Raw genomic sequence first — 21,305 nt, 5'->3', positions numbered from 1 at the left:
AGGTCTAATAGGACTAGGACAGAGGAATATCCCCTATCCCGGGCCCTCCAGAGATCATTCACCAGAGCGACCAATGCCGTCTCCGTGCTGTACCCGGGCCTGAAACCCGATTGGTACGGGTCCAAATAATCCGCTTCATCCAGGACCAGAGGGAGCTGATGCGCCACCACACTCTCAACAACCTTCGCAAGAAAGCGAAGGTTGGAGACTGGACGAAAGTTGTTCAACACAGCTGGGTCCAAGGCAGGCTTCTTGAGGAGAGGTCTCACCACCGCCTCCTTCAAGATGGTGGGGAAATTACCCTCACTCAAAGAAGCAGATATAACCGCCTGGAACCAGCCTCGTGTCCTCTCCCTAGCTGCATAAACCAGCCAAGAAGGGCACGGGTCCAATAAACATGTCGTGGAGCTCAATCTCCCCATAATCCTGTCCACTTCATCAGGGGTCACAGAATCAAACTCCTCCCAGATAACATTGACAAGACCTCCTGTGTCCTGCTCGTCAGACTCTGCCCAGCTGGAGTCCAAACCGGTCCGAATCTGAGCGATTTTATCCGACAGATGTTGACCAAACTCCTCGGCACAACCCTGCAAGGGATCCTCTCTCACCTCCTGATTAAGGAGGGAGCGAGTCACCCTAAACAGGGCGGCCGGGCGATTATCTGCGGACGCGATGAGGGAAGAGAAGTAATTACACCTCGCCGCCCTCATCGCTGCGAGAAAAGACCTAATATAGGTTCTTAACCGCAACCGGTCGGATTCGGATCGGCTGGACCTCCAAAATGAGATGGGTGGCAAATAAATGTAATAAATACATAATCAAGACTGCTATAAGTTCCAGAATCCAAAATAGGATGTCAATAACATCTCTCCTCCAGCCTGGAGTGATGAAGGAAAAGTCTTCATCATGGTTCAGTCCAAGCTGAAGAGACTGCTTTAGAAAGAAGGTTGCAGTTTATTGAAGGAGAGCCAGACAGGAAGATGGCTCTGGAAAAAAAGAGGGAGAGCACATGGGGGTTTTATACCCTCTGTAGCCTTTTGTTTGGAGTTGTTTCCTGTTCCTGTTTGAGGCTTTGTATTTCCTGTGTCATGTATTCTGACCTGAATCTGGGTTTGTCCTTTGGCATCTGTGAGTTAATCCTATTATGTCCTGTCTTAGACTTTGGGTGGGGTATGTAGATTTTAGGTGTCTTTGTCTTCTTAATCTTTTAGCTTCAACTTTCCTGAATGGTTTACATCTGCATTTCTATAGAGCTGGTTTCTGCTTGGGGGAGGAAGACTTGGGACTATTAAGAAAACTGGGCATGCTTTTCTTCCTCTTTAAGATCCTTTGAAGAAATATATTTTTCTGCCCTTTTAATATTTCCTTCTCTGGGGGGCTAACTTCCCACAATGTAAAGTTGCATAACATCAGCAAACCAATGATACTTTCCCTCAAAGTATTAGCTGAGCTCTCCCAAGAACATTAACATACAGATGTTAAAGAGTAGGGACAAAATCATGAACAGATTGTTAGAAAGTAGATTTGCTTGCTGGTGTTCCAGAAAGAAGAAATAAAAATAATGGGTGGACATTGCAGAAAAGAAAACTTTGTCTAAACTTTAGAAGAAATGTCTTAAGGGGTAGAATCTTTCAACAGCAAAAGAGCTTAAAATTGTGCTTTCAAACCAGGAGCTCATTGTGTGTTGTGGTTACACTTCAGCAATCAGTAATGGTGAGGGAAGGGGTAGGGACTAAGTGATAGTTCCAAGTCTTCTAAACTTCTCTGCAAAATCTTTACAAAGCAAAATTTGCCTGTAGAGCAAAGCCTATTTTTACACCAACTTTTTGTAATCCCATCTATGATTCAAAGGCCTTTCTGATCATCTCAGGAGCTATATGTCCATAGGATATATATAGTATCTTCCATGCTATTGTTCTCCTGCATTCAGGTGTTCTTAAATACTATATTATATTATAACTTGTAGGCATATTTCACTTGCAAGTACTGTATATTGGGTTTTCTGGTACTTCTTCCAGCTTTTCTTCACAGAGAGAGAAAGAGAGAGAGAGAGAGGGAGGGAGAGAGGGAGGGAGGGAGGGAGGGAGACTAGAATAATTGCAATCTATTTTACTCAATAACACCAGGACTCTCTATTTAGAAGCATCCCAATTTGTGAATAATACACTGAAGTTGATTAACATGACCAAAAAACATAATTGTTTAGAAACATTGAAACTGCTCACCTTTGGTTTTGAATGTCTGTAATAACTTTGAACACTTATCACTAGAGGGCATCATTTCCTCAGATCTAACAGATCTATTACTCTTTCTTCAGAGCTCAGGCTGCTTTTTTCCCCCTACACATTGCAGGAAAAAACATAATCTTTCTATAATCTGACAGTATCGATTATGTTCTACTTTCTGGTATTCTTCCACCATATTTGGGGCTATACATAAAATGTGTTTTGAGTCCCTCATCAAATCTGGCTTATCTCAATGGCAGCTTGGACTGATCTCTTGGCAATCTCTCTTAGCTTTCATATTCCAGAGCTTTTCTTCAGCCTGTTTTGCAGATGCAACAAAAAATCCTGATACGTATTTTATCTGTCAAACTCATTTTAAAATTTCAGTTCTGAGCAGAATCCAAAGCATGTTTCTGTACCAGCTTGTAACTTCTACCATCCGAGAATTGCTGTCCAGTAATATTGGAAGATTGATGATTCTTAAATCTTGTGATCAATGTTATAGATTTACTTTATCTTGGCTGATCTTGCTTTCTGCTGTCTCTTGTAACCAGATAGATTGCAACCTGAAATCCTCAGGGCAGGAGAAAGTTGAATGGGATACTGTTCTTTTTTAAATGGTTGGACATCTGTACATCTTTGTGAATGCTATATTTGTATGCTTCTCTTGGCAGCCTTGAATCTTCCTCTACTCAGTTTTTTGGATCATCCATCCATCCATCCATCCATCTATCTCTATTTATAAAATGTATTGGCCACCCATCTTATCACAGGGTAACTCTGGGTGGCCAACAATACTTCTAATATTATATTAGACTAGATAGATAGATAGATAGATAGATAGATAGATAGATAGATAGATAGATAGATAGATAGACAGACAGACAGACAGACAGACAGACAGACAGACAGGACATCAGTCACTTTTTAATCTGAACTAAAAAGCTGTGTACATTATATAGCTTATTATAGAAAGATATATTGTTCCACATAAATATTATTATTTTTTGCTGAGTTGAAAAGTGGACTTGCATTACTCCCTTTCTGCATATTGCATAATATTACTTATTCCTAACAAATACGTAGTATGATAACTATGTGTGTGTAATGCTTTATTTAAAGTCCGATCATTTATTCAGCAGACTCAATGTTGTTTACACCAATGTTTCTCAACCTCGGGAACTTTAAGAAGTATGAACTTCAACTCCCAACATGCTGGGTCAGGGATTCTGGAAACTGAAGACCACACATCTTAAAATTGCCAAGGCTGAGACAGTACTAATCTATACTAATAGGCAACAGTTTTCTATGGTTCCAGGTATTCCCAGCTCTAATCTGGAAAAGCTGGAAAATGAACTTGGGATGGTCTGGTTGTAACACATCTTGCCCTGACAGCTACTGGCAAAATGTAGTGAAATTACTCACTAAGTACCTATGGTGTTTCTCTTCTACTTAGAGGGCCACTCTTAAATATATGGGCTGGATTTTGGAAATTACTTGTTACTTTTCAACTATTAGGAATATTTAGATTGACAAGTTTTGCAGCACTTGGTAAATTTCCTCCAGTCCATAGAAGTTTTAAATACAAGTTTAAGGACCTACAGCATTATTTTTTCTGGAGTAAACAGCAAAAGGTTGATTAAAACTTTGATTTTAAAAACTTACAGACTAAAGGTATAGATAAACTTAAAATAAGATTTTGGAACTAATTAAAAAGAATCCTTCACATGGAAAAATATGTTCTTTTTGAATTCTTTCTTTTTTCCTTTTTTAAAAAAGACTTTAAACACTGGACACTAGAGGGAACTAGAAAGAACTAAAGATTACAATTAACAAAGAAGAACACTCATACTTGAATTATTACTGCAGAATGACACAAGATATTTTAACATTGGACACATTGAAGGATATTTTTGAACAATGGGCCCAGAAGTTAACTTTAAGAGTATCTGCCTCTACAGATAGACTTGTTGAAAAAGTGCTATGGAAGAGGAACAAATATTACCTGTCATGATTGAGACTGATCTGAAAATGGATTTTAAAATGGCAGGAATGACATGGAAAAAGGTTTACACTGAACATACAAAATAAAACATCTAATGTCTAAATAATTTAAAAAAGGATATACAAATAAAACTAAGAGATTGTCCTGGATAATTTTCCTATATTGGATTTACAATGAATTTTGTGAGAATGGAGAAGGAAAAAATGAAAAGAAACCAAGTTTTAGGACATTATTTGAAGGGACTAGAGGTCCTGATTCTTAAAAGTAAAAGAAAAAAGATATGACCTTGATTTATTTGATCAAGATTAAAATAATGCGTCGTTATATCTGGTAAGTCTTAATGGACTTTTGCTGACATTAAGAATGAAATGAATTTGTTTATAGAGAAGATATGGGATCTGTATCGTGAGAAGAAGAGATCATTTGCTGAAGTTTAAGAGAAAGTGATAAGTTACTATAATTGGTTAAACTTGTAATGAACAAGAAAGTCATTTCTGTATATAGAGCTTTCCCTTTTTGCTACCATATTCTATTTTTTATTTTGTGTTTTTTATTTCTTCTTTTTTCTGCACCTTCTATTTTTTTTAGTTTTTCTTTTTTTAGTGCGCATTAGTTTTGATTGTTGTAAATTGTAATCCTTATTAAAATTACAATTAAAAAAATATTATCATGCATGAAATCTGTGTCAGTTTTATGGCAAATCCAAAGCCAAGTGATATAATGAGAAAATGGAATAACCTCAAGGAACAGGAGAAACAGATGCCACCAAGATAACAGTCAGGTAAAAGAAATTGGGAGTACTGGGCAGAACTGTACTCTAAGTAAGTGCCTTAGATAAGATTGCCCCTATTTCTCTCAAAGATAAAGGGAGGAAGGGGGGGGGAAATATTCAAACATGCGAGATTCTGTTACTATAAACTCATGATAAATGTAGTATTAGTTTGCTTGACTTGGCTTGCCTAGTCTAGTAGTCTAAGGTTTGGCAAAGGACAATACTGTCGAGAATAGAAAGCAGGTCTAGAATGGGAACTGAGGTGTTGAGACAAAGGCAGAATGAAGCCAGGAGGTGAGAGGAGATGCATTCCACTCCAGAGACATGTGACTGGGAAGCAAAGCAGAAATACATGTCAGCAGGAGATAGTATAGAGCAGACCATTTTAGAGCAGGCTTTTGATTCCCCCAGTGCTTCCTTTCTTTTGAAGAGAAGTTTGGGACAAGCCCAAGCAAGCTATCCAAATGGCCAGCTGGGACTTGTTAGCTATGTTGCGCAACTGCAGAAGAGAGATGGGAGGCCAACAGCACTGTTTGTTCACTGGATAGCCAGGAAAGAATTTGCCGAGTGGATATTGAAATAAAGAACAAAAACAGGTAGGTGCTCCCAAAACAGAAATTTCCAGGAGGAAATTTGTTCCAGTTTGGGGCTGAATGGTGAGGAAAGAGAAAAAAAGATAAATGGTGAATTAATGTTTGTCATAGGTGTAGCTCTTTAATCTCTGCCTGTAGGTGTGGGAAGTGACATTATACCTGTATTCATCCCTACTGTACTGGAAAATTACTTTCTCTTCTAGGATAGGCCATTTGGAAGTTAGCTTGCAATGCTGCTTTAAAAACATTTGGCATTTGTAATTCATTTGCTTGCCTGGTTAGTGCATGCATTATATGCATATGTTGTTGTTTTTGAATAAGTATAGTCCTTGTGGTTTCTAAATTTATGGGTTAACATGTCTGAATAAACAACAATGGTTTAATGAGACATGTTAAGGATGTATAGAGGAGGGCCTCGAAGGCAGAGGAAAGATCCATTACCAAGGCAACATCAGACAAACATGGCTTGAGCTCAGGCCAATAAAGTGGTTTACAAAAATGCCTCCGTGAGGCCCCTTTTAATTCTCATGAAGCCAACAGGAGGACGAGAAGTTGTTTCAGACTTGCTTGCAAGGTTTTGTTACTATAGCCATTTTAATAAAGTAGTTTTAGGCCCACATGGTATCCATTTCTTAGTCTGGTCTACCCCTAAAGGGTTGATACATGTGAACTCAAATCCCGAAAGCTGTGGTCTGTGAGGATTGGCACAAGGTACGTTTGTTTACCATGCAGAGCTTCAAATGGGGAGATACTTGTCCAGGAAAGTGATTTTAAAAATGGAAACATAGTTGTCGGGTCCCAGATTTCAAAACTGAAAACAAATGTGAAGGAAACTACAGATTCCTATTCTGTAGAGAAAGATGGACAAAGTGCAGCTTTCTGCTAAGATCATTTAATATTCTTGGAATAGAAAACACAGAAGGAAAAAATGCATATACTTCTTCAACATGGCAACTGCCTGATGAATCTCCATCATTCCCAGGCAGCATAACTGGTGGAGGGTGGGGCAGGGAGGGAAAAGATTGTGAGAAGGATGGACTTGTTGGTTTTAGAAGATTTCACCATTGTTGGGTTTTCAATCCTGTGGACTTGTCAGGAAATGAGAAGGACTAAAGTCTCTGTAGGTTAACAGAAACCAAACTCTAATTGTAATGGCTGAACTTAGGCATGTGGTTTTACACAATATCTGCCATTTGGCTTGGAGAGAAACTTGATTCTAGTGGGGCTGAGAAGCAGGACACAGCCAACAACAGAGTGATCTGGTATTCTCCAACTTTCTGAAATCTGGTATAACCAGTTCCATGTATATACAGCAGGTGCTGGCACTGAGAATCAAGAAAGGTTGAGAAAAGCTAAATAGACTTGCTTAACTTTTCTGTTGGATATTGCCTTGGGACTGGAATTAGGAGCAGTCAGTCTGACAAATGGTTTTTAAAAGTGGCAAGTAGTGCAACAATGAACAAGGTCACTGCATCTCTGATGTTAAAGAGGAAGAATCCCAACAAATGCAGATTTTTTTTCTGCATCATTATTAAAGAACAGAGCCTACTTTTTTTTGGCATTTGGTCACCAGTCATCTGGAGAATTTCAAGATGTAGAACTAATTTCCTTTTGTCCCCACTACATGCTGCTCTTCCTTTGCTCTCTTTTGACAATTCTGGCCAGGAAATATGAATCCAGCACATTTAGAGGTGACAAAGTTTGGGAACATATCACGCATAAGAGGCTCCATATGCTCTCCAGTTCTAGCAAATATGCACAGTGCTCTTCCCCCCACTCCTCCCCATCAAACAACTCACAAGAGTTTCTGCAATGAAAATTTGCAGGTCCTTAAAAAGATTGCAAGGTTCCAATTTCTCCACCAATCTCTACCTGCTGGCTGTTCTGTTTTTAATTACAATATGTCTTAATGCTATGTCTTCACCTCCCATTCCCAATCCACCCCTGTGCACATAACCTAATCCCAGCATTGGCTTCAACTGCTTAATGGAAAATGTGATGACTCAACAACCTTGTTCCAGCCACTGGGTGGAGGAATCTCTTGCTTTCAATCCAGCTCTATCTATGTCAAAGGCAGAGGGCAAAAGGAGAAGAGCTGGCTTCTCCAGCTGTTTAATTGTCCCTCCATTGGTTTGTCATCCTTTCTCCAGGGATTAAAAGCAGAAGCTCTGTACAAGGAACTGCACGCTTAACCGACTCAGGAGTTGCTGCTCCAGGTTGGCTGAGCTCTCCTTAAATCAGAACGATTGAGGAGCCATGCAGAATTTTCACAGGAAACGCTCCATATATCTTGCCCCCTTGCACGATAGGGGTGATAGTATTCTTATATTTCCTAATAAGTGGCTGAAGTGAAGGGATTTGGATATGTTCTGAATTAAACTTGTTATTAACATGAGTTAGCAGGTGTGCCATGTGAAAAATAGTGAGTCAACAAAGGTCAAGAGGGACATTTAATTCAGGTATAGAGCAAGCATTTTGTCTCTGCTTCCAAGCTCAAAGATGGCAATATGCAGTGAAACAGATGAAATGAGAGCAGATAGGCAAAATAATGCAAAAGCAAAAAGAAAACGCTGAGAGAAGAGAGGGGAAAATCTGATGTGGTACTGAGGTTTATATGGTTAGTGTTTTTATTTTATTTATTTATTTTATTTTAATTCCATTTATATCCCGCCCTTCTCCGAAGACTCAGGGCGGCTTACAAGCTTAGCAGTAGCCTTCATTCTATGTATATGCCTGCTTATTAGGGCTTTCATACACCCCCCAAGCGGCATTATTACAAAGTCAGCTTATTGCCCCCAACAATCTGGGTCCTCATTTTACCTACCTCGGAAGGATGGAAGGCTGAGTCAACCTTGAGCCTGGTGGGATGCGAACCTGCACTAATTGCAGGCAGCTGGTGTTACTTAAGGAGGCATTAGCCCACTGCTCCACCAAGGCTCAAGGTTGTTTTAAGACAAAGTGGGAGAAGACCGATGGAGAAATCAGCAGATTTTAAACACTTGCGCATAATATGGATTTTAGTATTTTTATAGCCATTACATGGATGTTCTTTAACTTTTTTTCCCTGGAGTATATCGAAACACTATTTTAATCTATATGTATACTTCATGGTTTCATTTGTTGCAGTTCATATGTGTTAATGTTCTTCTGCAAGGTGCTTTCTCCCTTTTTTGTGGCACTAGATATTGCAATTAATCTTTGTCATTTGAATATGACAATATTTCCCTCAAGACCTTCCTTTCCTCAGTTAGAGTTCTTTATAATTTAAAATTATTCTTCTGACAGTCCTCAGAAGCCTCACTCTTTAATTTTTAACTTTTTGCTAAACAGAGGCTATTTCATGAAATTCCATCCTATCTGGGTAAGCTGCGTTAGATGATGAGTATTAAAATGGAAAAAAAGCCAAGTTTTACTGCTTAGTTGGCACACCAAACTGCTTCATTCAGACAGTTCTGCCATGCTCTGTAAGATATTTGGTTGTTTTAAAATTATTGTAATTTGTTCAACATAACATGAATATTTGAGCTGTTTATATACAACTGAATTGACTTTTCAAAAATAAATTGCAGCATATTCAAAGCTTTGAACAATATTATTGCTGCAAGAATCTTGCATTTTACAGCTCAGCTTTTTCCAGTGCAATGTCCTCCTGATGAGTTGCCATCCTTATGGGAGTTATGGAAATTGAAATTCCAACACATTATAGTCATAGTTAAAACCCAAGAAGATTGACATCATCTGCACAGAATCCAATTTTGCTTTGTGTTCGTGGAACTAGGCTGGAGCATCTTGGAGCCCAATGGGTTCTCCTCCTCTCCTCCTTTTTCATAAGCACATTAAATCCTGAGAAGATTGATTCTTATTCTAATTACACTTAATATTTCCTCCATTTTCCTTTACCTTACTTTTGCTAATGACATCTGTTAAAAAACAAACTTTGGTTCCTTTTACTTAGCTCTGCTACAGAAGACATTTTATTATATACTATGCTGGCTGAGATCTGCCTAGTTGAGGGATTAAAGCTGGCAGGAATTCCAGTTCCAAGAGAAATGCAAAAAGCCTGAGCTGGGTTCTTTGCAACCACAAACTCCTGGAAATCAGCCTTTCCAAACAGCTTCCCATCCGGAAGCCAGCTGGCTTCTCTTCTGCTTTGGGTAATGGCAAGAACTCCACACCCACCCCTTCCCTCACTGTTTCCCATTATCCAGCAGAAAAAGCCACCTGAATGGGGGAGGGGGGAACCAGCCACAGCCCCCAGGTCCTTTGTCAATTGCCAATGAGCTTCTTCTCACAAAGAGAGCCCTTTTGAGATGTAGCCAAACAGATATAATCATTGTGCGTGTGTGTTAGAGCCTAATAGAGACGAAATGTCTATGTACTATTTATGCATATATCTAGACCAGGGGTCTTCAAACTTGGCCCTTTTATGACTTGTGGACTTCAAATCCCAGAATTCCTCAGCCAGCATGCCTGGCTGAGCATGCCTGGCTGAGGAATTCTGGGAGTTGAAGTCCACAAGTCATAAAAGGGCCAAGTTTGAAGACCCCTGATCTAGACAGTCACTTGTCTGAGATAGTATAGGTTCTGCTGCTTGAGTAGGAGGCTGGACTAGAAGATCTCTAAGGTTCTATTCTATTCTATTCTATTCTATTCTATTCTATTCTATTCTATTCTATTCTATTCTATTCTATTCTATTCTATTCTATTCTATTCTATCCTATCCAAATAGAGGCCTTTCAAGTTATATTCAGATGCTGATTTAGGTATGGTAGTTTTTCTGTTGTTAAGCCTATCATAACCCGAGGATATGATTCATAGTTTCTTTCTAAGCTGCTTAGCACTTGTCCTCAACATGGAACCCTTCATATAGGTTTAAGTAAAAGATCTATAATATGAACTATTTAAATATTTAATTTCTAGGCTATCAAACTCCAAATTACTCTGAGAATTTTCACAAAATTAAAAGAAAAATTCCATAAAAATACGACCATCCATACAACAAAGCCATCCTTTAAAAGTGACAAGTAACACATGGAATTACACACAGGAGGACACTGCTAACTCAAGAAGCTCATCCAAGAGGTGCTACAGTATATGGGGTTAATGAGCCCACCATTGCTTGTGCTGCTGCATTTTGGACCAGCTGTAACTTCCAAGTGCTCTTCAAGAACACCCTCATGTAGAGCACATCGCAATAGTTTATACCACAAGGACTATAATACCCATTAAATACATATAACATGAAAATTATGGAAGATGTCCAACACATTGTAGGGTACCAGCTTAGGAAAATTGCTTTTAGGTGTTATAAACCTTCACCCTTCTCTTGTGAGACCTTCTGTTTTCCAATGAAGTTGTTTTGCTGTAGGCTTGTGCCCAGATAAAGTAAGTACTTGGAGGAAATGTTTGACATTACTTTATTATCAGATATTGAATAGCTCTCTAGGTCTAGAAAGCCCTTTCCCAACCCTAGGCATCTGTTTTGCATCTAACAATTAATTTGTGGAATTTATAGTCATGGAATAGAAGAAATTCAAGCTTTGATAGCTTTTGAAAATACTTATATGCTACCAACAGTACAGCCTTTTGGTTCTGGTAGCTTTTATATTTAACTAGTAAGTCTCTTCCCAATCATCTAGAACAGACATGTCAAACACAAGGCCCGGGGGCCGGATCCGGCCCGCAAAGTGGTTTCATGTGGCCCGCGAAGCCATCCTGGAAACAGTGAGGGAATGGCCCCCACTGCCTTGGCCCTGGCCCAGAGACCCTCCTTCTGCCAGAGACCCTCAGATCTGTCCCACTCCAGCCCAGGCCCCCATAGGCACCCTTGATGCGAACGATGTAGAGCTGGCCATGCCCACCCAGTAGGCCATATGCACTCTAGCCACGCCCACCCAGTAGGCCACGCCCACCCTGGCCATACCCACCTGGCCCCCTGAGGGCAACCGCAATGCTGATGCGGCCCTCAATGAAATTGAGTTTGACACCCCTGATCTAGAATGACATCAGATATTCTGTTTCAGGTTCCCCCCCCCTCAGCTGTAGTGCATTATTATGGGCTGCATTTCCTGAGGAAGTTTTAGTGACATGATTATAAAGTTATATCCAATCAAATTAAATTGTGGGAAAGTTGGGAAGGCAGATGAGGTTGTATAATGCTTTTATTTTGTGGCAATTAGTATGAAAGAATACAGCTGTTCTGCAATTATTCCTCTGTTGCAATGGATTAAAAAAGTATGTAAATCAGGGGTGTCAAACTGCTGGCCTGTGGGCCAGATGAATCATAGCAAAACCGTGCTCACCCCATTGCCGTCAATGGCAAAAAAGTTGCGATACGTTGCGACACATCAAGTGACGTTGTGAGTTTGACACCCCTGATGTAAATGATTATGTATTTACTGCTGGCTCTATATTAGTTTGCTGGCTTTAAAAAAAGTCTGATATTCAACCATCATCATGAAGTAAATGAAGTTTTAAAAACTGGAATCTAGCAGTTATCCATATTTTCTTGCATTAAAATTTAACATATATGATCAATTTTGCTAGATCAGACCAAAGTTCTACATCACCTAACATTCAGTGGTAAAAAATAAGCCCACAAACAAGACAGAACTGCAATAGAACAATTCCACTCACATTCTCCAAGAACTAACATTCAGAAGCATACATCCTCTTATCCTGGAAGTGAGTTACAGCCATTATTTCTAGAAGCTGTTTTATTCTTTAATCTTCTTTTAAGGCCATCCTGATTAATAACTGTAATTATATCTTTTGTATGTGAACACCATAATTTAACAAAATGCCATGTGGGAAATCTGTTTATTTTTATTGGATCTGAAATTTCTACATATCAGCTCATGCTGCAATTTATGTTATCACCCTGAGGTTCTTGAACAGTAGTTTCCAGAAGAATCTGATGGACCAGTTAGAAAAAGATTACAGATTTAATAAAATATTGGCTTTATCCAACAGAGATCTCTATGGTTCTATGGAAATTTCCACAATTCCATCAGGAACATTTGCACTTCTAAATAAGATAAACATTTCAGTTCCTCCTTTATTAAATAACCAAAATAATAGAAAGTAGACCAGTTATTCAAAAGAGACTGCTGCTGCTTCCTACTCACTGTGGAATGTTTCTAAAAGCCATTACTGATTTAAAATAACTCACTAAACCCATAATTATTGCTCAAGCAAGTTGTCAGCCCATGAAACTAGCATAATATCAGAAGAGCAACTGTGTGTAAGAGGCAGGATCTTCTTTTTTAACCCAGAAAATTGCATTGGCAGTTAAAATAATATGAATCTACTTTGTTATGAGTCTAAATATTGGTTTGTTTATATTCTTTATAGATTGGACTTATACATTTAGACAAATGACTGATAAGAACTATAACTGTTGGGTTGCAGACTGTAACATGAGGGAAAATCCCAAAAATGTTGCCACAGAAATATCAACTAGTGGTTTTTGATTGTCAATTTTTGATTGTTGATTCACCTGAAAGTTAACCTAAATTCCACCATTATGAGGGGGAATAGCTGATTCCGTGGTGATTTAGAACAAACTCTTCATAACTTGAGCCTAAACACTTAATGACCATTTCAGAATTTGCATCTGTTAGACAGGAAATAGTGTCTTGTAAATAGTGACTGTAAGAGAAAAGTATGGTTTTAGGTCATATAAGCTTAACATGATCAACCATTTAAAGCCCTAGTCCAATATAGGGACATTGGGAATTACCCATGACCACATTTGGGTGTACAGGTCTGAGCAGATTCAAGAGTAAGATTTCATCAATAAAACAATTACTTTTTATTTTGTTTGCGACTGCAAACAGCACCACTCAAACTGGGTAATACATTTTAAATTATTTGTTAAGCACACAACAGAGAGCAAGGGAATCATTTAGGACATGTTCTATGCAACCCACATTTTTACCCATTGAAAGTTTCCTTTCCCTAGACAAAGGGTGTCAAATGTGCTGCAGCATATGATGTGTCACAACATATCGTGACTTTTTTTTCCCTTACCAGAGCTGGGGTGGGTGCAGCTTCAGCATGATGCATCCAGCCCATGGGCTGGCAGTTTGACACCCCTGCCCTAGACTGTTCTTACCTACAAAGGGCTGATGCAAGATATGTCAAGCCTACTGAGATGTAATAACTTTTAAAGAAATCAATTCCAAACTATAGAAGGCAGATCCCATATCTAAAAATAAAAGTTGAAAATATTTACAATAATTTTCCAAATATTTTTATTAGCCCTACTTGTTTCAAAACAGAAGTTTCTTGCAAAATAGGTAATTCACTTCTGAGAGATCATCACCTCCTAAATCATATTAATATGTCTATTAATAATAGCACAAAAGCTTGTGTTCCTGTCTCTTCACGTTGAGGCGTATTAATGTATTTCTTCATCTCAGATTCTTTCCTGTCACAGAAGCTTTCTTTTCCATAAAATCTAATGCATAATGCAGGCCCAGTAATCTCTCATTGTCCCAGGAAACTATAAACAGGAATTAGATTTCAGTCAGGCTTGAATAGAGAAACACACAGCTTCCTTGCAGGCATGTTCTCTACCTCTGGCAAGCAGACCTTCCCTTCCTCAGAATCAGAAGTAGAACAGAGAGGCTTAAAACACTCCAGAAATACCTTGCAAAGAGGAAATCAATAGAAAATGCTGTCATCAGTTGTCTGAGAAGATCTAGAACAGGGGTCTTCAAACTTGGGTCATTTTATGACTTGTGGACTTCAACTCCCAGAATTCTTCAGCCAGGAACACTGGCTGAGGAATTCTAGGAGTTGAAGTCCACAAGTCATAAAAGGGCCAAGTTTGAAGACCCATGTTCTAGAATCAGTGCCTACGACTGGAAAGATTTTATATTCTGGTTTGTTTGTTTTTTTACTGGTTTATAGCAATATTTGTGGGAGAAAATAACTAGTTGCCTCTTTTCCTGCTCTGCTTCTTCCTCTCAACTTGTGTGGGTACCAGAAGCTGTTACTCCTGTTCCGACCCTTTATTTGGCCAGCCAAGATGGCACATACATCTACTTGAGGTGAGCAGCTTTTATCTGAGGTCTTTCCCTATAAGGTGGATTAGCTTCTCCAAGCTCTAGTTGGTTACCTTTCCTCTACTGGGTGATGGCAGGGTTGAGTGAGTAGGCAGCATCAGGTAGTTGACACAATTTTCTATAATAGCAACTTGTTCACCTGTTTCTGATGAACGTTCCTCAGTTGCTTCCCAGGGATTAACAGGGCAGTTTGAACTTCTATGAATTTAATGCATGTGGTTTATAACCATAGTGGGAAAAGACTGGGATGTTGAAACCCAGAATACGTCAACTTGAAAATCTCCATTTATATAAGAGTTTGTGGTGTACACGCGTTTGCTTTAAGGATTTCTCTCATGGAAACAAGTTGTGAAAGTTGATTATTAGTGTGCATGATTCAAAGCTTAGAACACACCTATACTGTGTGGACGCAATGTTGATTTATACATTTCAAGTCTCAGTAACGCTTACACTTTCCCAAAGCCCCTACCATAGTTTGTTCATCTTTAAGGTGTTGCATTTTATTATTTTCCCAGCATAATAAACATAAAAGTACACCCTGTTTGAAGGGTAAAGCTTGCCAGCAGGTTAACCTGACAGTGAAAACAGGCTGGAAAGCCTTCATTGACCTAATAATTCAGGTCCAGAAAATTACCCAAGGCTGCAAATCGTCCTATGAAATTCTCCATTGGATGGAGTAAAAAAAAACAACAACACTACACGCTCTGCAATTTACTTTCCGCTTAAAGTTTGAGATATTACCAGCTTTTTTTTTATTACAGGTTCTAGCTTAGGTTTGCTATCCTTGAAACTCGGCTCAAACGAGGTTTAATTTCCCACTTCGGCGTTTCCGGGAGGAGAAAGCAAAACGCCTGCTGGCGGGTCTGGGCCGGGCTTCGTTCCTGTGGAGGGAGCGAGAGAAGGAGGAGAGGAAAGGAAAGGCGGGAGCCAGAAGCACATTTTACTCGGGCGCCAGACGGACAGCTCGCTCGAGAAGTTAAAAGGCATTGCTCGAGCATTCGGCGTAAGAAGAATCGAGCCTCCCGCGATCTCCCGTTCCCCACCCCACCCACCCCGAAATTCTCGCCCGCTTTCACCGACTCGTTCTTTTACACCGGCTGCAAGTACCAGGAGCCAAAGGCAGCCTCTCCGAAAGCCTCACGCCCAAAGACGCAGGCACGCCCACACCGAGGAACGCCGCCGCTGGCGAGGCTCGCAGACGCCGACGCCACTGCCCTTCTTTCTTTCTCGTCCGCGGGAGCGCGCGGCGGCGGCGTGCGCATACAGAGGCGTATGTAGACCCAGGGAGCCGCCGAGCCTTCCCCCGCCCGGAGAGAGAAGCGTTTCCGTGTCGGCGCAGGCACGGATACCCCTCGCTCGCGAGCAGCCTTGCCCTTAGCCCGCCGGCCGCGGGCAACGGCTGCGCTGGCGTCGTTGGCATCCTGCGTGCCAATGCTTTGAGGTCACTCTCGGATGCGGGAAGCCTGTTGCCGCAGAGGCAGCTACAGCTGGAGAGCCTCCGGGAGAAGGGACCCGGGGGTGTCCCGCGGTGCCTCTTCCTCTCGGGAGCTTCTCCGGGCGCCCAATGCTGCTGGTGCTGCTCCCGCTCCTGCCCTTGCTTTGGGCCCCCGCACTGGCCCGTGTCTGGGAGGTAAGCACATCCCTCATCGGAGGCTTTCCTCGCGGAGCGGGTGGGCTTCTCCGCGTGGGGCGGGGCGGGGTGGGGTGAGTAGCGGCAAGGAATGCATTTGTGACCAAACAAACGAGACAAATGGATGCGGGCAGCAATAAGACGGCATTGACCTGGTTAAATGTGTGTGCAAATGCAACCCATTCGGTGTTAACGCCAGGCTGCAAAAAGAGACCGGGAGGCGGGCTGAACTCAAGTTCCTGATCAAACCTTCCCCAACGTGCCTGGATGGCGGTTTTAATCCAGCTGGTCCAGTTTGCTGGACTTTCTTGCTTCGGGGCAGTGAGAATCCACCATCCTCCTAGAAATCTCTAGGTATAAAGTTTTGCATTACCCTTGCTCACAATTTTCTTCATAATGCTTTTTTTTTATTCAAAGATTCACGCGGCTGCTATATCATATTTTTTGGTGTGGTCTGAATTGAAAACTATTGTTTATAATTTAGCCCACTGGAATGTGCCAGCTCAAATATTTTGGTCCAAACCATGGCGAGCTGCCTGTTGAATGAGTTATATTATTACACTTCACAACCCGTCACTCTTAATTTATCTGAGAATTTTTTTGCCACCTTGTATAAAACTGATAAATTGTAAACAAATACAGAGACGCACAGCTCTGTGACTTTGTTGCAGAGAGGACTTCTCATGCTGCTTTCTTTTGGGGTAAATGCCTTATGCAGAGTCCAAGAAAAGTAAGACAAAGCCAGTATACTAATGAGGTTAGAAAATAAAAGCAAGTATTTAAAAAATACAACACTATTTCCTTCCTGTGTACTTTTTCTTTTTTAGAAATTATCCTTGTTTCTGTCACATCATAAAATTTTATTCAGTGGTGTTTCTCTTTAAGCTTCTCTTTTCATTTTTGAAAATGTCATCACTTCATCCAAATGTAACTTTCTTGGTTTTCTTCTTTCTCTCAACCTACTTACTTTATCTTCATTTATTTGTTTTGCAATTCAGTCCTAACTCCCCCTCTATATGACCAAACCACTTCAATACTTTGTATTCAATCCATATTTATTTAGCATTCATTCTTGGTGCTATTTCTTCTCGTTTTACCACATACACTAATCTCCCATTCCTGCTCCATTTAACTATGTAGCTTTTAACACACCCAGTTCTCACTTCCATATATCAAAGTAGGCAGAAGCACATTTTTAAACACAATTTTCACTTCTTTCAACAGATTCCTCATAACAGACCACTACTACCCCATTGTTTTTCTACCATTATTTGGACATGTTAAAATTTCTCCATCCATGTTCCTATGTTAAGTGTACTACCAAAGTACACAAATTCATCTGCTTGCTCTAGTTTATACAATTAATGTATAACTTGCCATCATTTATTCCATTTTCCTTGTGATATATGACTACTAATAAGTCTTTGATGCATTACTTTTCAGACCCATAATCTCTGGTGCATAATTCAATTTATCTAAACATTCTGCGCAAATTATTTAGATTCTCAGTTAACAACATGGCATTATCTGTAGAGAAAAATTTATATCTTTAGCCAACATATTTCTATAGTCAACTTATGAGTTTCTATTTTCTTATGTGCTAACATGAGAACTTCATTTTTATGACATAAATTTTATTCTTTTCATTCATAAATACTTTCACTTCCCTGCATATATTTGTCATATTTAGGCCATATTTATTGGGATCCATGATATCCTCTTTCTTACTTTCAGAGATATACCACTTTCCTTTCCCATACTTTTTATCATATATATCTCTTATATTCTAAGGAGCAATCTCCTCTATGCAGTGGTCCTAACAATATGGTGCATAGATACTGACTGCACTCCCAATCATGTTTTAGTCAATTAAGTCTTACCATAATAATTTTTAGTAAGATTGCATAAACTGGATCACCACTTTCAGTTTGCCTATGCATCATGTAATCTTCTTTGTTAATAATGGTTAGGGCCTACTTGGCATAATTTGGCCAGTAGGATATTATTGGAGCAATAACTAAATATATGTCTATGGAAATTCTCAATCATCCAGATCATGGTTGTTCCAAAGATGCTTTTCAAAAGGCAACTGTACTTTTTTGGCTTTTTCCTTGAACACCTCTTGGATGAGAAGTGAAATGCCTTCAAGGGGAAAAGCAAGAAAGCCAAGTGAAAAGCATTTGAAAAGCACTTTGGAATGAGTACATATAAAAATCAGGTATACAAATGTATACTACTACTGTCTACTGATGAGTTTGGTTTCCAGGAAAGCACAACTTGGATACAGGTGATGAGACCTTGGCATTGTATGATCAGCTTAGCTAGAGTCAAAACAATGATAATGGCTTTCTACTAATAAGGAAGCAGTATCTGTCCTTTAAATAGTTCTGTGATTATGGAAATGTTCAACAGAATTCTTCCTGATTTAGCAAAGGGTAATACTAGGCTTTCAGAAATTTCTGTTCAACCCAAAATATGAGGCACGCATAATTCTGATAACTGCAAGCTGCACTATAGTATTCTATGCTGTTTGAAACACCAAAGCAGAATTTCATAGACAAGTACTGAGAAAAAAAAAGAAAAATGAGTAGCTCTCTTGCATAAATCTTGTGAAGGTTGGTATCACACCTTTTTCCTCTTTGTTATGTTCATGTTTATGTTATTATTTAGTCACTAAGTCGTGTCTGTCTTTTTGCAAGCCCATGGAACATAGCATACCAGCCCCCCCCTCCATTCTCTCCTGGAGTTTGCCCAAATTCATGTTCATTGACTTGATGACCCTATCTAACCATCTCATCCTCTGCCGAGCCCCATCTCCTTTTGCCTTCGATCTTTCCCAACAACAGGCTCTTTTCCAATGAGTCCTCTCTTCTCGTTTGGTGGACAAAGTATTTGAGCTTCAGCTTCAGTCTCTGTCCTCCCAAAGAACACTTAAGTATTTTAAGTGCTTTAGCATTGACTGATTTGACCTCCTTGCAGTCCAAGGGGCTCTCAACAGTCTTCTCCAACAACACAATTTGAAAGCATTATTTATTTATATCCCAACAAACATACCCAACACACCTCCTTCCTCTTATTTTCTGCTTTGGGATTGAGACTTCAGAGTGCCATGGAGTTCTCCATAAGTTGTTCAGAATCCAGCCAGGAATTGGCAACATCTTACATTAGATATGGAAAAAAATAATGATGGGGAAAGATCTCATTAAGTTAGAAATTTCTCAGTGCAGTACAGACATGTTTTTGATAGTGTGGGGTTTCCTTCATCAAGAAGCCTTTTAGAATTTCTTATTGTTTGTATTTTATTCACTTTTGCCACTCTCAATCATGAAATTAAATAAAAAAGTGAGGAAATAATAGTATGTATTCTAATCACATAGGATGACAGATGCAATCAAACAGACTGGCAAAAACCTTTAGATGGAGAAGTATCAAATGGGAAAGGTAAGGCCTTTTTACTCATCTCATTGTCAAGCAACTCCGGGTAGCTTTTTACCCATTATTACTGAGAATTTCAAGATAGAACATTTCAGGAATAATCACTTTCTATTCTGGGCCATCAAAATTATAATCTGTCCACATGTTTTTAAAGCCACAATAATTTCCCTGCAGACTGCTCCAAGGAAGAACGAGATAGAGATTGAAGGGTGTTAGCAAGAGGTGGGAAGGTTTTTCTTGTCTTTCTTGCCTTAATTTCCAAAAGAGGTGCAGAAAAAGGGCTGGACTTTGGGAATGTAAAATTTCCTCTCCTTCCACTCAGTTCAGCATCTATGGGAACCTAAATCTGAAAAAAAAATTCTTAAGTCAAAGATTCATAAATACTGTGTTTGCAAAATACACTAGACTGTGGTTAACTGAACTATGGTTTACTGAATTAATCTGATTGCTGGGTTTACACTGTATTGTTCCAAATACAGGTTATGCTTAGCAGTTTGTGCTTTCTTTTCTAGTACTTTGTAGTAATTAAGTTTTTAAAAAATATTAAGTGATGCATAAAAGAAAAGTGTTCATGGCTGTGCACATTGGCATAATGTTGTAGGTACATTGAGTCATTAACTATAGGTTACAGATCCCTGTATCTGATTTTGTAGACTACATTAAGCTAAAAGGAAGTGTACCATAATAAAATTTAGGCAATCCATGGCTGTAACCAGTTTTCAGAGAGAGTGCCAATCCTCAGCTTTTCTAGAAGCACACTGCTGCACTGGAAAGAGTAGTTCAGCAAACAACTGGGTTCCACACTGATCAAGCAGAAATGTATTTTGCTAGCACTAAGATGCTATTAGATACATTCCATGTTGCAAATGTGATGGAGAGGAGCAATAGCAGGCCACTAATTTTAAAACTTGAGCTCATTCTTTCTTTTCCAATAGGAATGAAATGAAATATACATTGTCGAGAGCTGACATTTTCTTGAGGGTTTTTTTGTCAGTCTTAATTAAATCTGGCCACATGCTTGCTCAACCATTAATTGTAGCATGCAGGAATCTTAAATAGGTCAGTTCAGCACATGCCACATACGTAGCAATTACCAAAGGAAATTGTCAAGGATAAGACTAGCATAGACTGTAAAACAAGCTCTGCAAGCAAACAGATTTGTACTTTTTTTTACTGTTAGGAACCAAATGCTGTATTTCTATTACAAAATAAACACAAATATTTCTAATTATAAATTCTTAAAAGTATTTCTTACTGTGGATTAGTAACAGGTTTCTTCCTTGAACTGATAATAAAGCCACTCCATAAGCTGGATTTTAATCATCCAAGATGCCTTCATATCTCTCTTTCTGCAGATTTAATATAGCATAAACTGTCATTGATTAGAGCTCATTTATTCAGAAGTGTGAAATATTAATTTCAGTTATGAGATATATGTAGATATAAAAGTAGGAGATGGTAAACAATAGTATGAGTGATGTTTTATATATATGTAGATATAAAAGTAGGAGATGGTGAACAATAATAGTATGAGTGATGTTATAAGATTATATTGCAGCTAGTGAGTGGACATG

General features: G+C 39.3%; 1 protein-coding gene across 1 annotated transcript in view; it reads left to right on the top strand.

Moving 5' to 3' along the window:
* Positions 1-15,737: 15,737 nt before the first annotated feature.
* The window catches only part of LOC310638277 (receptor-type tyrosine-protein phosphatase V-like), a 54,788-nt gene continuing 49,220 nt past the window's right edge, over positions 15,738-21,305 (top strand). The window contains 3 exon segments of the mRNA XM_083359198.1: positions 15,738-16,177; positions 16,179-16,296; positions 19,674-19,737. Coding sequence (XP_083215324.1) covers positions 16,119-16,177; positions 16,179-16,296; positions 19,674-19,737 — 241 coding nt within the window. The 5' untranslated portion in view covers positions 15,738-16,118.

This window comes from Vipera ursinii, assembly GCF_947247035.1.
Source record: "Vipera ursinii genome assembly, chromosome: 3".
In the NCBI taxonomy this organism is placed as follows: domain Eukaryota; kingdom Metazoa; phylum Chordata; class Lepidosauria; order Squamata; family Viperidae; genus Vipera; species Vipera ursinii.
This window is presented reverse-complemented; position numbering and strand designations above follow the sequence as displayed.